The sequence below is a fragment of the Mobula hypostoma genome, chromosome 4 (assembly GCF_963921235.1).
Source record: "Mobula hypostoma chromosome 4, sMobHyp1.1, whole genome shotgun sequence".
Lineage (NCBI taxonomy): Eukaryota > Metazoa > Chordata > Chondrichthyes > Myliobatiformes > Myliobatidae > Mobula > Mobula hypostoma.
Window position 1 is genome coordinate 136,634,901 of NC_086100.1, and position 17,711 is coordinate 136,652,611.

Genomic DNA, 17,711 nt, shown 5'->3' on the forward strand with positions numbered 1-17,711 from the left:
TGCTCATGTTCTGATGTTGCTCACTGTCTAGATGTTGGTAAATGTTGGCCTCTCAGGCTGGCAAGTTTATGCCGCATATAGAACTGCATGACAAATCCTACTTGGGTCCTCCAGCGTGCTCCTGCCAGCAGATTGCTGTGGTTTCCTTTGTCACGTTTCACTTAGCATTGTGTGCATGATGACATTGTGTGTGGGTTGTGCACGACAGCCAAAAACCATGCCATCAGCAGATAGTCATTATTTAGCAGTCAAGGTTTAATTTGATCTGCTGTGTACTTTCATCCATATCACAGACAATTGGGTAAGGAAACCCTTCAGTTTTGCATCATTGACCATGGCAGACTCTTGCAGTGCTCCAAGTTTAAAACATACAAACGTGAATCATGAGTAGTAGTCTATTTGGCCTGTTGAGCCTGCTTGGCTGTTTAATAAGAGCATGGATGATCTGTCAGCCAGCTTCCTGCCTACCCCTGCCAACAACTGCTTATCCATCCATCTCTGTCTTACAAGCATTCAAAGCCTTTGCTTCCACCTCCCTTTGAAAGAGTTCCAAAAATGTGTTTTTTTGTTTTTTCCCTTAAGTTACATTCAAGTTTGCTGACATAGGCCAAATCAAAGGTGGTGACAAATCAGTATATTGAAGGGAGATTGAAAATCTGGCTGAGTGGTGCCGTAACAACCTCTTACTCAATGTCAGCAAGACCAAGGAGCTGGTTATTGACTTCAGGAGGAAGAAACCAAAGCTCTATTAGCCACTCCTCATTGGAAGATCAAAGGTGGAGAGGGTCAGCAACTTTAAATTCCTTGGTGTTATTATTTCAGAGGACCTGTCCTAGGCCCAGCAAGTAAGTACAATTATTAAAAAAAGCTCAGCTGTGCCTCTACTTCCTTAGGAGTTTATGCAGATTTGGCATGACATCTAAAACTTTGACAAACTTCCATAGATGTGTAATGGAGAGTATGTTAACTGGCTGCATCACAACCTGGTATGGAAACACCAATGTCCTTGAACAGAAAATCCTACAAAAAGTAGTGGATATGACCCCGTCCATCACAGGTAAAGCCCTCCCCACCATTGAGCACATCTGCAAGAAACATTGTTGCAGGAAAGCAGCATCCATCATCAGGGTCCCACCACCCAGGACATGCTCTCTCCTCACTGATGCCATCAGGAAGGAGGTACTGGAGCCTCAGGACTCACACCACTAGGTTCAGGTATCATTATTACCCCTCTGCCATCAGACTCTTGAACCAAAAAGGATAACTTTACTTCATCCTTGAAATGTTCCCACAACCTATGACTTACTTTCAAGGACTCTTCATCCCATGTTCTTGATATTTATTGCTTTTTGTATTCATTATTATCTTTTTCTTTTTATATTTGTACAGTTTGTTGTCTTTTGCATGCTGGTTGAATGGCCAAGTTGGTGCAGTCTTTCATTGATTCCATTGTGGTTATTATTCTGTTATGGGTTTATTGAGTATGCCTGCAAGAAAATGAATCTCAGGATTCTATATGGTGCGATACATGGACTTAGTTAATAAATTTACTTTGAACTTTGAAGCCTTCTTGTGTCCTCTTCAGAATTTAATTTTCTACCTACCATTGTATCACCTACAAATTAAGTAACTATACCTCAGTGTTTTCATCCAAGTCACTTATATAAGTTGTTGAAGTTGCAGCTTCAATCCTTATGACACACCATTTATTACAATTTGTCAACTAGGCGAAAAAATCCATTTATGTCAACAATATAGTTTCTGTTAGCCAGTAAATAATCTATGCATGGCAATAAGTTACTTTCTGCACCATTAGCTTGTATTTCCCACGATAATCTTTGAAGTAGCATTTTATCAAAATCCTTCTAGAAACCTTTCTCTCCAGTGTACATTACTTCAGTGAAGAATTCCAGTAAATTGGACAAATATGATGGTTTTTCACAAAATTGCATTGTTTATTTTCCTGATTAATAGCTCCCTATGGCTCATGTTGGGGTAACTGGCCCTCAGTTTCCTAGTATTTCCATAGCTTCCCTGGTGCTCATTGTGGGAGCAGCATGTTCTCTGCAAACTTTTGCACCTGGATTTGTACTTTTGACAAGGATCAGTGAGAGAGAATGAGCAATTCGGAAGAAGAAACTCCATGGAGAGATTTCAGGAGAGTATAGGCTGCCTCAGGCACTTAGTTTGTTTCATGATCATTTCAATGTGTTTTGCATTTTATGATGTATTTGTCTGCCTTCTTTCCCTGTGCTTTTACATACAAATTGTCCTGTTAAAGATACAGTAGGTAGCAAAAGCAGCAGTCAGGATATTTGACTTAGATTTAATAAGAAGAAAATGCTGGAAAACTACAGCTGATCAAACAGCATCCATGAAAAGAAAAGCAATTAATGTTTCTGAAGGGTCCGAGACCCTTCATCAGAATCAAGGAGAAACAAATTAGACTAGTGTGAGCTTCACTAGCTTTGAATGAACTTGTCACATGTAAGCAAATCATATTCATAGGAAGCGAATGAATTTGCTGAAGTGGCTTTGATCAAACACGGTGCAATGCAGTGAACTTCTGATTGTAAGATTCCTTCAAGTTACAAAGATTTCATGGCCTTCCTTCTGTTGCTAGCAATTATATGGACAGTCAATTCTCACATTATTGTTGGTTTTAAGGGGAATCTGCAAATCATCAGTATCACTTCACCAACTTGTTAGTTACTGCTGTAATCAAAATTCCTCCGGCCTCTGTATTTCACTTCTGCAAATTGCTTCCCTATCTACAGATTACTTTCGCTGCCCTATTGTAAGTGATCTGCTGGTTCACAATAGCTGCTTACACAGTATATCACAAGTGCAAGTATTCGGAAATCAGATCCAGTCATTATGGAGGAGAATAGTCACTTGTGCAAAAATAATGTGATTCAGCATCTCGTGGGGGAAAAATTAGAAATGCCTCCAACTGGTTCCCAAAGCTAATTGGCAATGGAGGTTAGTTTATATGCACATTGCACTTATAGCAGGCATCAATTGCTGTAGTCTGAGTGTTAGGTAGCTGTAAAATCATTGTTCATAAAATCTCACTTGCAAAATGCTCAACTTGGTGTGATCTGTCAATAAAGCATTATTGGATGCTAAATTGTTAAATTTTGATAATGTCCAGTTGATAAAATTTCTTTTATTATATGGTTGCCCCAAGTCCATGCTGCTTGTGAGTTGAAACCTTGTTTTGGAAAAGCATTTCTATTTTCTTGTTGTGTTTGGAAATTATTTGCATATGGGAGGGTGGCTCCCTCTGCTGTTTTTGAAACAGGTATACGTACACAGATAAATGAGGGCAATTCTTATCCCACAACAACACTTCTTGTCCATTTATTGCATTGTCCTTCGACATGAATACTTGTTGAACATGCTCCAAACCTGATTTTAGATTTGATTATTTTAACAGACCCATGTTGGATCACAATTATTTTATTCTTGGGTTTAATTTCCATATTCTAAGACCACAGTCAATGCGGTTAGGTAACATCTCAGAGGATCTATCTCAGGCCCAACATATCGATTCAATCATGAAAGAGGAACGCCAGCAGTACTATTTCACTGGGTGTGTGAGGGGATGTTGTACATCACCAAATACTCTTGCACATTTCTCCAGATGTACAATGGAGGGCATTCTGACTAACTGCATCAGAGCCTGGTATGGAGTCACCAATGGATCGGATTGCAAAAGACTGCAGTGTTGTGGACTTAGCCAGCTCCATTAAAGTCATAACCCTCCCACCATCGACAACCTTCAAAAGGGGTGCCTCAAGGACACAGCATCCACCATTAAAGACCTTCCCTGTCTGGAACGTGTTCCTACTTGTTACTACCATCAGGGAGGAGGCACAGGAGCCTGAAGACCTTTTCTCTGATTTAAAAACAGCTTCTTCCCCTCTACAAGCAGGTTTCTGAATGGTCCATGAACTCATGAGCACTATCTCAGTATTCATTTTTTGGTGCTATTTATTTTGTAATTTGTTGTTATTTTTGTCTTTGTACCCCTTGCCACAACATATTTCATGTCACATGTCAGTGATAATAAAGTGATAATAATAGTGATAAGAAACCGAAGCTGATTCTGATTCATTGGTGCAATTCAGATCAGTGATCTCAAACTGTTTTGTGGTTATGTCATAGAAAATGGATAAAATTCATACAAAAAGCCTGAGTGATAGGTAGCTGTAAAATTATTGTTCATAAACTCTCAGTGATTGCAAAATTCTCAAATTGGTGTGACCTGTCAATGAAGAATTATTGGATGGATAGTTCTAAAATTTTAAACATATCTAATGCAGATCTTTCTTTTTGTAATCTCAAGAGCTGGAAAGTAATGTTACCTAAGCACCTACATTAACTTTACCTTTCTTGATTAAAGGAGTTTGGAGCTATAGTCCAATCTTAGCCTGAGTGACAGTGAAAGATTTGGACCATTAATGGTGCAGGAATTAGATGCAAAAGTGAGTCATAAGGGTCAGAAAACCTGCACTGCCTTTCAATAAGCTTGCAGCTGATCTGATCTTAGCCTCACCTCTACTTTCCCCTTTTATGTAAAAAAAACTGTCTGCCTCAATCTTGAATAAATCTAATGACTTATTCTTTACAGGTTCACAATCTGCTGAGAGAATAAATTCTTTCTCACGTTCAGCTCTAGTCAACTCAATAAATGATTTAAGAGATCAGGAATTGACATCCCAAAAATTATTGAAGCTATCACAGATTGTGAACGATTAAAATGTGAGGGAGTTTGGAGTCACCAAAAATATTAAAGGGGAGGGAAAAAAAAGAAAAAGGGCTTAAGATGGATTGTTGTCATTTACTAAAGGAGTTTTAAACTCTAGGTTTAAAGAGGTTTTTTAGGACCCCTTTCTGGAAAGAGATATTGGCTTTGCGATACATTACAGAATCACTAGAGCCTAGTTACTTGCACTGCACCTCCTCTGTAGCCGTTACATTTTATTCTGCATTGTTATTGTTTTACCTTGTCCCACCTCAGTGCACTGTTTAATAATTTGATCTGTATGAACGGTATGCAAGACAAGCTTTTCACTGTATCTCGGTACACATGACAATAAACCAATTCCAATTTCAATATAAACTTGAGATGTTTAGTCTTGCAGTTAAATCAAGGCATGATTTAATCAAACTGTTTAAACAAACAAAATAACTCGATAGGGTGGATTGATCTTATTACTGGCTCAATTTTGACTGATCCAATTGTGGAGGGCTTACTGGTGCAGAGCATCTTGCATCCCATGAGATGAAATGAGTAGCAGCAGGGCTTCTAATAATGCAACAAGGAAGCTTTGCACCTGAAAACACCATGGCCAGCTTTTCTGGAATTGTTGATTACAAGAAATACGCTGAAACAAATTAACCACTAAAGACATTAAATCAGTGAAATAATTAAGTAAGTAACCAGCCTCTTTTCCTTAATAGTCATAGCTCTACAATACCCATTGAAATCAATGGACATTGTAGTCTCGGAGATCGTGCAACAATCACCTCAGCAAGATACAACTTCACTAACTTTCTCAACCTGGAAAGAGTGAACTGCTAGAACTCATATTTTTAATGTGTAAGTTTAGGACTTCTGAATTCCGCTATGCATGCACAGGAGCCCCAGACTTCTTCAAAGAAGTAAATGCCACTAGTTCTAGCCCAATATTCAAGAACAAAAAGGGCACACTGTTAAAATTATGATAGTTATTTTGGAGTGACAATTGTAGTCAAATGCTCCTGCAACAAATGCAGTGAAGGTTCAGAACTCTCCCAAAAAGTGAAACAACCATAAGGCGGAAATTAACAGATTTTTATTGGGTGCAATTTGTTTTGGATCAAAAGTAGATGTGAAGATAGTGTTTAAGGGTCTTACCATTGACATTTCCCCCCATATACAGTATACCATGTCACCATGGATGAGAAATTGAACTTAACCAAGCATAGGAGTACAAAGCTATATGAATAAATTAGAACCTTCTATGTGTGATTCACCTGCTGACACATTAAAGTCTCTGCACCAATTGTAAGGCACATATCAAAAGCATGGTGGAATATCTTCCACTTGCCTGGATATGTAGTTCCAACAATTCTCAAGAAGCTGAATGCCATCCTGAACAAAACCGGTCACTTCATTGGCTTGCCAAGAACTGCCCTGAACATTCACTCTACTATCACTGGACATTGACGGGAGTGTGAACCAATTGCAAAAAGCACTGCAATTACCCAGGGTACTCCAACAGCAACCCGCCCCCCCCCCCAATTTCAATGTTTACTGCCAAGGTGGACAAGTACAACACTCCTGCCTATCCTACTGGCGAATGTACAGGCTTTGGAAAATAAAACTGAAAACCTCAAAGCAAGATTGCTGTACCAGAGGGACAACAAGGACTGCTGTGTACTTTGCTTCATGGAAACGTGGCTAACCCCCACCATTTTGGATGAAGTGCAGCAACCCAAGGGCTTCACCATTCACTACAAAGACGGGAAAGCTCGGTCTTTTAAAGACAGAAGAAGTGGAGTATGCTTCATGATTAACATCATGGTGCACAGATGTGGCAATCCTGCTCGCCCAACCTGTAACATCTAGCAGTTAAGTGTCACCTATTTTATCTGCAAAGGGAGTTTTCCCCCAGCATCCTTGTGGTGGTGTACGTTCCTCCTCAGGTCAAGGTCAGGCAGGCACTGTGATCTGCAGTCACAGAACAGTGCACCCCAATGCTTTCCCTATTATTGTGGAGGATTTCAAGCAGGCCTCTGAACAACTGTGTGTCTTCAAGAAAGCAGAGTTGGTCTACAGACCTATTGTGACCCAACAATACATGAAAGGCTCCACCCATGTTCCTGTATTTCAAAACTTTAAAATGAATCACTAATTACAACTTGTGGAACAGGGATTATATTCTAGCTCAACAAGTATTTAGCTTCAGGTTGATTTCCTTAAATGGTTCTCAAACCATATTGAAGAGTCAAAATTCATTAGTGCTGATTTAACCAGCACAAATAAAAGTCCCTAATTAAAACCATACTTCCCCCCCCAAAATTGCATGAATTGTCATGGCTGAAAGATTACCTGGACTAAATTTAAAAGACAGAATAAAATCACTGCTTTGTATGTCTGTAGTAAAGCAAATAAAACAGGATCTTGGGCCATAAGGCTAGAGAAATGAAACAAACATGAATTTCATGAAATAATTTCTGTTTATCCAGTGTATGTGACAGATTCTATATGAAGCTTCAAATTCATGAGTGACAAGACACTGGTTTTAAAAAAATTGGTAGGGTTTCCACCATCCTTCTTACTAATGCCTTAAGGAAGGTAGAAAGTCAGCTGTCTGGAGGAGCTTTACGGTCATTGCAAGGTTGATTGGCCCGGATGTCGGACAAAAGGTGCCTATGAGGTGTTGAAATTGGGAGGATTAGGGCTGTGAGAAATGAGAAAATTGTAGAGTCAGGCCTTCTGGTAGTTGAATACACTGAGTTCAGTAGGGGATTACTATATATTGTGCCAAGTGTGTTAAATGGATCACTGCTGAGAGATGGAAGATGAGTACTGGAACTTGCCTTCGTATGGTCACAGTATGATAAGGTTAGAGTGATTAAAATGATCACTATTTTGACAATGTGGCTCAATTCTTCCTGTAGGTCTCCAAAAGGAGCATTACACAGGGATATAACATCAATTGGATAGACATCAGATGTGCAAGTCTGATTGCTCTGCAAAATTTCTTGGTAAAATTTCCAGCAACCACCTGAAAATAGTCACTATTAGGTGCTGATTCATCCAGAGCATTTTCAATTGCACACCACTAAAGGATTGAATTCGCATGCCAATAAACCTCAAGGATGATGAATGTATCCAATCAATATCTAGGAGAGACAGCAAATACAAAAGAATTGTCAGGATCATAACTCTTACCTGAAGATACTGTGTCAGAAAGATTAGATGTGTGAGATGTGGAATGCAATTTCCTGTTTAGGGCAATTGTTCGTCTTTGGGTTCTTTTGTAAACACTATTAAATTTATACCAAGCTTGGATATTAATAGTTTAAAGTTTGCAGAAAGAATGGAGTTCTACCTTTTGAGGTTCTGGGAACTAAATTTATTGGTAAAGTTAATTAACTACAAACAAAACATACCTTCAATGTTGTACAACATTTATTAACAGGCAAGTGACTGGCTTGTTCCATTTTCTCCCACCTCTAACACTCCAGGCTTAGCTACAGCAGCCAGACACTTCAGTCAGCATCGCTGGCTGCTTATGAGTACTTCTACCCACTGCAATACTCAAGAAAGCCTCATCAAATTCACACCGCTTCTAAATAAGCTGTGGGAGAAATATCAAACATTTTTGCCCAACATAAAAAAATTGACATCTGTAAATTGTGCCAAATACTAGGCTCACTCACAGAACACATATCCAGATTTGCATTTTTATTTTAATCTTTCAACAATTAGCTCTTTTTTCCCTTCTTCATCTCCCGAGAGAAAAGGAAATGCCTCGCACTAAAGTAGCACCTTTTATAACTACAAAACACCTGCATGCACTTTGAAGTCAGTAAAATTCGAAATGAAGTGCTGCCAATGTTTTAATAACAGCAGTCAAAAATGTAACAAGTTATGCTTTATCGTCCAATCTCTGGGGTATAAAAAGGGAACAAAAAGAACACTGCATGTTTGTGAAACAAATATTTCACAGAGGTGTTGGAAAAGGGCCAACATCATCATGATGGATCCCACCCACCCGGCTCAGGGATTGTTTATCCCATTCCCACCGGGTCAGAGGCTGCACAGCGTCCACACCAGGATCACCAGACTCTAAAGCAGTTACTTTCCCCAGACAGTAAGGCTGATTAATACCTCCGCCCACTAACCCATCCCTCCATAACCTCTAACCATTACTACTTAATTCCTGGCAGAGTAACCTTATGTACAGACACTCCTGTGCCTAGCATCACTTTATGGACATACAATCGATCTACATAAGCTACCATATGTACAGTGGATTCCGGTTAATTAGACCATGAGCTAATCAGGGCAGCTGTATTTAGGACAACTTCTAAAGAACAAAAACTAATTAAAAAAATAGCCAGGGTTCCCTTCATTTATTTGGGATACTATCCCACTTAATTGGGAAAGGAGACTGTTACTGAACAGCTTCTAACTAGTGTCAGTCATGCGCACACCAGTCAGTGTGGCTGTTAAACACCATATTGTACTTATAGAGTGAACAGTTTTTAAATAGTATCAGTTATGTGAGCTTGTGTTCAAAAAGCAGTGCTTTGTCACTGATAGTTGGCAAGAAATAAACAGTAAGACAATTCAGAACTGTTTTGCTCACTGTGGCTTCAAGCATTCAGGTTTGGAAATGCCAGAAACAGCCAGGAGTAAAAATGAAACTATTTCACTACTTCAAAGAGTTAGGAACTACAAAGAATTTGGAGGTAACAAGAATCAGCTTGATTGTTACCTATTGTCCCACCAGATTCTCGGCTCTCACTGTGACTCCACGTAGCTGTTTGCAAATGACAGCGACCACACCCTATACACCACTTCGACAGGTAGGTTAAATCAGTTGAGGTTAGGTGGTGGGTTTCATATCCCGGTAAAATAAGGACATGCCTGTCCTACCACGCTGTCAGCTCCGGTGGACTGGGTGGATGACATCCAATGGGTGAGGAAGGCAGTTCAGTGATGCTGCGTGGAGAGCATAGGGGATGACGAGGCACTGAGGTAGTCATGGTATTCCAGTGCAACTAAGGAAGACCCCAGTGTGACGACTACTCAAGCCACTGGAGCCGGACTTCTGAGGTTGAGAGAGTGGAATCGTCCCAGTGCAACAGCTTCTCCACTTGCACAGGTTTTCCGTCATCGCTGGATACAATGGATAACCACCTGTGGTATTGGTAGCATTCTAATTTGTTCCGTGTTTCATTTGAATACTTAATTTGTTACTCAGTTAAATGGTAGTTTGTCTTTTTTAAATATTTTCATGAAACTTTGGCTAATTGGGGCAGCTACTTAATTGGGCCAAAGTGCAGTGGTCCTGATGTTTCCCAATAAACTGGAATCTACTGTGTTTATATTTATTGTGTTTTTTTTTATTATTGTGTTCTTTACCTTTTTTTTGTGCTGCATTGTATCCAAACTAAAAATTATTTCATTCTCCTCTACAATCTTGAATCTTTGAAAACAATCCATTAGTTATTTTAAAAGCAAGTTCCAAAGTAAAACTCCATTGATAATATGATGAATAGCTTCATTGTATCTGTATTTGATAAGAGGTGTCTAATGAAGACAAACAATTGTTGAAAAAATCATTCCGCAGAAACTGATTATTGCTAGGTGCGAATATATTTAGGGAAAAATCATATCCAAAATGGAATTCAATTTTTTTTAAATTTCATATCCTAAAGCATAGCAAAGCATTTCTAAAATAAAAATAATCAATAATTTAGTGAAAACTTATTACTGAATAAAAGCTGACATTTTTCCAGTATGTTGTTTTGCTAATCACATATCCTATATATTTAAATATTTATAAATATTGTTTTTCAAAACTTTTTAGCACAATGGTAGAACAATTCCCAACATAAATTTGTCAATGTATTGAATTATTCAGTAGTTAAATCACTGCATTACCCATGAACAAACACAGAGGAAAAATTTTTTTATTACTCTCCTGGATTTAGTGTGGATATGCAAGATCTTTTCAAGTGATGTCAGGGTTTCTTAGAAACTTCAAAACGTAAACAAGATTTAAGATGTTAAGATACATCAGTGATAAATATACAAGTGATTCTGCCTCTGCCAAGGATGTTGTTTTTAAAAAATATAACCTTCAGATTCTGGATTTTGAAATGTACCTGGTCTGTACAGATCTCAAGGCACAGATAAACAAACACAAGGAGGAGTCTGTGTTGTGTGGGTGGTGGTGGAGATGGGATGTTGAGGTGGATCAAATTTATGACAAGTAATGCTCCCTGAAGTTACAAGATGCTGTATACACTTTCAAAAGTATCGAAGAAATCCAATGCCGGAAATGTGGCAATTCATAAATTACTATTTCTATACTTTCAATACATGGATTGAAAAGTTCACTTGAAATGTATTTACAGCCATTATACAAATACACATTAAAATGCTGAATGCTTATTTACAAAAATTAATCTAAACATGCAAATATAGGTATGGCCAAATTTAGGAGCAAAGTTAAGAAACCTATAAACTTTACAAATTATTGCAATCGTGTATGTTTTAGCTGACTTCCCTGCCCCTCCCCCCGACCTAACAGAGCTAGTACACATCAATCTGTTTCTCACAATGCCAAAAAGGCTGAGATAAACAAGTGGAACAGTTGGAAATATCTTGAGAGTAATATATTCTGACCCTTAACAGTGACTTGATTCATACTTCCCCACTTATCAGTAAGAGGGAAGGGTAGGGGAAGAAAGTTGGCCTTGTTGAATGATTCTCAGAAGACAAGACGGCTAATAGTATTAAACCCACCACTTCCTCCGCCACCACCACTTGGGCCACAGCTCCCTGGTGGGTCACTGTCATCAAAGCTATGTGGACGAAATGAACACGTTGTAGAAGATGCTTGCAATGCTCTGGTACGAGCACTTAGCTCTTGTTCCTATGTGAAGAAAAATAAAAATCAGTTTTTATTCCAACTGTATTGCTTGTCAGAAGTGCTTAAATCCTTAAACACAAAGTGTCACATCATAATGATCCAACCCAAAGGGGGTACAGTCACACCTTTGATACTCCACAAGGCAAAATTACACAGCATCTAGTAAGTCCTTAGATTTGGAATAGGGAAAATATTTCTGAGTATTCACAACACATGGTCACCACTTACACTCATAGAGGTGTGAATAAAATCTTTGTGATGCACAACTGATTAATAATTCATTGAAAAAAAAGTCATTGCTGAATGCATAAGATTTAACCGGTAGATGAAGTGACTATAAACTCACTGTCAAAAGTAGCTTGCAATTGCCTACAACACCAAATTGCCCACAGTTTAAAAGAAAGATTGCTTTTGTCATTTAAAAATAAGAGCACATCAAAGGGGTCAAGGTAATATAAAGGTATAGGGAGAATGTCACATTAAGAGTAACAGTAATACAGTTACTCTGTTCTTCCACAGAACGCTAACTGCAGTCCTGTCTGATAAGCCTCCTCACTGAAATCAGTATAATTGTGAGAAGGTCCGCTAATTATTCACCAGTTCTTCACTAGAATTGACAGAAGTTAGGGCCAATTCATTTATGAGTGAGTTGATGCAGTAAATTGTTGTTGTTGCGGATTTAACAAGAATTAAAAGAATTAATGCCCTTTTATTCACCCTTTGTCTTTTATCTCAATCTCAGCTGCATTTAATTTTATTTCTTGCTTTTACTAGCTAAATGCAATTGATAGCTCCTTCCTTACATTTATACTGTATGTCTCAGTGAGGTTACTTCTGTTTGATTTGTCGAAGAGCCTCATTGTTGTTTCATCCATTCAGAAAAGGAAATTCCCTTGTGGAGAGCATTACACTGGAACAGATATATTAGTAGAAAGCTCTGCTAATAAACCCCCAAAAAGTCTGTGGTTAGTTATTGGTGAGTTTAACTGCATTCCTTCAATGCCAAGGGCAAACTTTGAACCAATGCTGATAATTTCTAAGGGTATTAAGAAAGTGAAAGTGAAAAGAAACCCACCAAATTTGCAGATTTCTAGCATCAAAGTGGAAAAATGATGAAAACATAAGGTCAGGCAACAATTATGGAAAGAAAACAGTACTAGTGTTTCAGATCAGAGACTCTTTGTTAGAATTAGCATAAAAAACAAACTACTTTTCACTTCCAGAGAAAGGTTAAACAACTCTCTCTGATGGGATGAAACCAAATGGGTCAATGTGATAGTCAGTGCAGATTATGCTTATTTGTTTATGTTATGTGTCACTGATTGCAGAGCTGTGGGATATTCCCAGTGATGCCAATGGGGAGAAAAATATTTGGTCAAAATCACAGGTGGATGATAGGTAGAACTGCCAGAAATGGCTGGTGACTGCTAAATCCTTTTAATGTTCCTCACATATGAATCTCTCACCAGTAAGAAAATATTTTGATTTGCCCATTTTAGGCCCATAGTCACACTCTACAGTTGCTTCAATAATTGTTGGGCTGTAAACTCTTCGGTTGAGCTCTTAAATCATTTATTGATGTTATATCAACAATTTCCATCATCTTGCCAGTGGGAGTTGGAAGTGAGAATGAGTCATTAGATATATTCAAGGTTGATAAGTTTTTGATGTTAAGAGAAATTTTAAGAACTGACAGGAAAGTAGAGATGAGGCTAAGATCAGATCAACTATAAGCTTATTGAAAGGCAGTGCAGATTCTCTGACCCATATGATCCACTTTTGCATCTAATTCCTTAATTTGCAGCCCAAGTAGCCCATTTCCAAATCTTCCACTGTCACTCCAGCTAAGATTTTTAAAGGTCCAAAGGAGGTGCAAGCTTAATTTATTAACCCACTTTGTGATAAGTTACCTCGTCTCCATTTACTGTATTTCTACATCAGCAAGCTTCAAATTAAAAAATTCAATCAATGAAAGAAGTAAAAATAACATTTCACTGTCATTCCATAGTATTCTACATTAACAATGCAACATGATATATTGCATTGACTGGAGTTAATATTTAAGCAAGATTCCAATTTTACCCATTTATTATGATCACACTGGCTTGGTGTTAGGTATTAATCTGTTGATATGGTAAATCCTTCAGTACTTTGTCCAAGTTGTTCTTATTTATACGTTAAGCCTTGGCAGAGAGATTCAGCTGAATGTCACTGTGCAGGATTTTAGAATTTTGTTTACATATCATGTTCACATCAACAGTGATTGCTGGGTTGGAGCCAGGAACGTGACAAATTTTCCTCTCTCAGCCCCAGCAGAGGCTGCAGATGCAAAAAACATATTGCTGTTGAAATTCTGCGGGTCAGGGAGCACCAGTGGAGGGAAATGGATTGAACGTTCAAGACCAGAAATATCGACAGTCCATTTCTTTCCACTGATGCTGCCTGAAACGTTGTGCTCAATCAATTTATTTTTTAGTATCTTTAGCTTTTTTTCCCTCTGTTAGCAAGCACAATACCGACTGACAATCAGGCTTGGTGATTTCTTCATCATTATGTTTCAAGCACAGAATGGACAAACTTACTGAGGTACTGATCAAAAGGGGAGAGAAGCTGGCAGAATTGTGATTTACCCCATGGGTCAGATTAGAGTTTAGAAACATAAAAATACAGTACATTTCTGTGCTATATACATTTAAAAAAATGAAATCTAACATTTTTGTACCATGGTCTAATTCATCTTGACATGTGGTAAAGGACGCTGACTGAGCAGTTGTAGGGGTCTTAATGTAAAATGAAATTTGGCCATTAAAGCCCATCTTTCCTTGGCAGCTGGATAATGACATTAACATTCTTTCAATTTGGTTGTTGTTCACTCAGGTAGCTGGTGCTTTTCTCTGCTGGAGATGGGGTTGGTTAAGGTTAAAAAGAAAGGTGCTGCTTTGATGATTTTTACCAGTATAAAGGAGGTTTTATGCTGCATCTATTTGTCCTACATAGCCAGGAGTGCCTGTCTCTAACAATAACTGCAAATAATGTTTCTCCTTGTGGAACTCCTTCACCTGGGACATAACATTCGCCAAATACAGTACCTGCAGATAAAGCTTGTTGTCTTTAGTAATTGCATCCATGAGTTCTTTTTGCAGTGGTGGCTCTCCATTCACCCACAGTCCATTTACTGTACTTGGGTATATACCACCATTAGCATCTTGTTTCCTATAAAACAAGACATATGCCGTGTCCTTAGGAAACTTATTAGTAATGTTCTGAACAGATTGAAAGGACGTGAAGGTCACTCTGCTGTCATTGAATAGAAACCATTCCTTTGATGTTTCTTTGCAGTTTGGTTCGTGCCAAATAACTGACGTACTGGAATTGTCATTATCTGTTATGTAACTTGGAGGAGAGGACAAATCAGCAAGGCCATTCTTGTAACACAACTGACCTACAGATCCTGAATTGGTGTTTCTGGCATAGCAGTAATAATGGCCACTCTCAGATGACATCCCAGAATGCACGACGATAGAACAGAGGTGGTAAGACACTGATTGGGAATCGCTTGAATCTACTGAACCAGAAGGTTTCAATTTTTTAGGCAGGTTTTCAGGTGAGTCAGATAGCAATGACTGAGTGTTCGCTAATGATTTTGGAGTTTTCTTTTCAACTGGCAACTGTAAAGTAAGTGGAAGTGCCACATCATCTAGGATCTTTCGCCTTACGTGACTTTTTGAGTCATATGAAAATCTTAGGAGAGTGAGAATGAGGTACTCAGGTTCATCTACTACCTGCATCAGCTTCTGTGCATTCTGTAGTGAGGCACAGTTTTCACAGTAATATTTGTTCTCTCCATTGAGAATCTCTGGGGCCAGAAAGTAGTTTATTAGACTAGGGACAGACCTGGTTTTGTCATTCTGCTCAATAGATTTATTGCTGTGAACTGTGACCAGTTTATCAGATTGCATTGGCACCCTGGAAGAATCCGCAGAATTAATGGATTGTAATGGAAATGTTTTAAGCATTTCGTCTTCCATTTCTGACCTATGTCCAATTTCTTCCACCTGAAGGTCATGAACTACAGAAGGTTCAGTTTGAAGAGAGTCAGAGACTACTGCAGTACAACATGTAGGCATTGTGCTTTCATATTCCGCTGGGACAAGCATTTGCGTTGATCTAGCTTCTACAATGTCTTCAAGGCATGGAGGAAAGGCCAATGAAAGGTCACTGAATGCCTCTTGTTTCTGAGAGGTGCTTTTACAGTTTAGACAGTGTATTGTGGTTTGCAGTTTGCCTCCAAACATTTTCTCGATAAGTGTTTTTCCATCAGCTCTTGCTAGATCTGGTTCAGTGAGAGATGTTGCTTCCTGGGGATGCCTTTGAGAGTTGCAGTCACATACAGAACTTTCACGGGTTGGTGAGGAATGCTCATTGAGCATCCTCCATGTTTTTTCTTCTTCATGTAACCTAGGGAGAAAAGAATAAGCAGTAAACAATTTTGTACAAATCATGTTCAATATAAATGAAATTTAGGGAAAACACATCTAAGATGCAATGGAATTATTTACAAGTCTATATAAATTTAACATGCTGAAAATGGTTCACTCTGCATGAAGTAGTCCCCACTTTCCCCACAGTTAAATACTTCCAATCTATTCCTGACCACATTTTAAATTAACTTGCATATAAAAGGAGGATACGAGTAAATCCTGAGGATTAGATATTTTAAATTGAAAGATGGGTCAGAGGGTCTGTTGTTTTGACCTTCTATTCCCTATGAAAGGATTAACTGGAATATTTTGTTATGTCTGTAGATGTAGTAAAAATGTTACTTTTTTTCTTGAAATAACACTTTTAAAATGAATTGTTTAAATTAAAATAAAATCTAAAAGCACTTAACATTTTTTTCAGACCCATCTCCCACAGACCCAGATTGTTCATATTATTAAGTCTATTTAATGGTCATCTGCTACTCAATGTGAAAACTAAAATCTGTTGTTCAGCAGCTCTTTAAGAATTCAGAGCTACATGTAATTTTGATGGATTTTGAGTCATACTGTCCTCTAGTAATAAATCAATCTCTTCAGTTATTTTATTAAGTCTGGGACAGTAACCTATTAGAAAACTCAAGAGTATCAAGATATTCACTTAGGTGGATATTGTTACTAAGCAAAGAAACCAATTTCTGTTCACATAGGGAAAATGGTGCTCTCACTTTCAAACAAAATTTCAGTTTCTCAGCAGATTTTCTGATACTCTTAAAAATAGAAACACAAATCACAATAACTTGCTCCTGCGGTGCAGGAAAATGTCCCAAGCACTTAACCATGAGAACTCTGGATTTGGAGCACAGGGTAAAGGGAAATCATAGACCTATAGATTCACCAAGTTGCAATTTAGATCGTGTGGGTTGCTTTAAGTAATAGGTTTAAAATTATTTAAGGCAACCCATTAGATCCTGGAATATCGAGAACAAATAAAATCCAGTGTAAAAACATTGTGCTGGAAGCAGGCTGCAGTCATAAAACTGACTGCTCCCAAGGTCAAAGACTGCAATTCAACTGTTGCTTTTTCAATAAACATCTTTGAAAAGCTCACTGTACTACTAAATGGCTGAGTAGCTTTTAACTAAAATCATTTTCTATGTTTTAAATTGTTACAGCTGTAGGGGTGAGTCACAAATAAGCATTTTAATGAACAGGAAAAATATTCTGAAAATAATGCCCTACTCTGCTGGTTCGTGAGCTGTTTGGCAATATCCAAATGGACTTGAGCAGAAATTTGAGCAACTAATCCACTTTGCAAAGCTTGTAAAATCTTGAGCACAATTTCTGATAGTCCAAGATACAAGAACTGGGCCAAGATTTTTGAATTTGGAGAGGAGCACGTCAAGGCAGAGAAATGCAAGATAGAGATGTCAACATGAGATGGTTGACCAAGACAATCGAAACAAGGGAGCAACATTCTTTTGGTAAGGATCGGTTTTGACTGTATTGTTGTTGAATAAATGGTCCAATCTCTAATGGTCAATCAAAAAAAAATATAATGAAAGCC

At 38.2% G+C, this 17,711-nt stretch overlaps 1 protein-coding gene across 1 annotated transcript in view; it reads right to left on the reverse strand.

Annotated features, from left to right (window-relative positions):
• Positions 1–7,971: 7,971 nt before the first annotated feature.
• The window catches only part of usp38 (ubiquitin specific peptidase 38), a 40,256-nt gene continuing 30,516 nt past the window's right edge, over positions 7,972–17,711 (reverse strand). Inside the window, exons 11-12 of the mRNA XM_063046595.1 lie at positions 14,756–16,124; positions 7,972–11,669 (exon numbers count right to left, since the gene is read on the reverse strand). Of these exons, the coding sequence (XP_062902665.1) occupies positions 11,505–11,669; positions 14,756–16,124 (1,534 nt within the window). The 3' untranslated portion in view covers positions 7,972–11,504. The remainder of the gene's footprint in view (positions 11,670–14,755; positions 16,125–17,711) is intronic.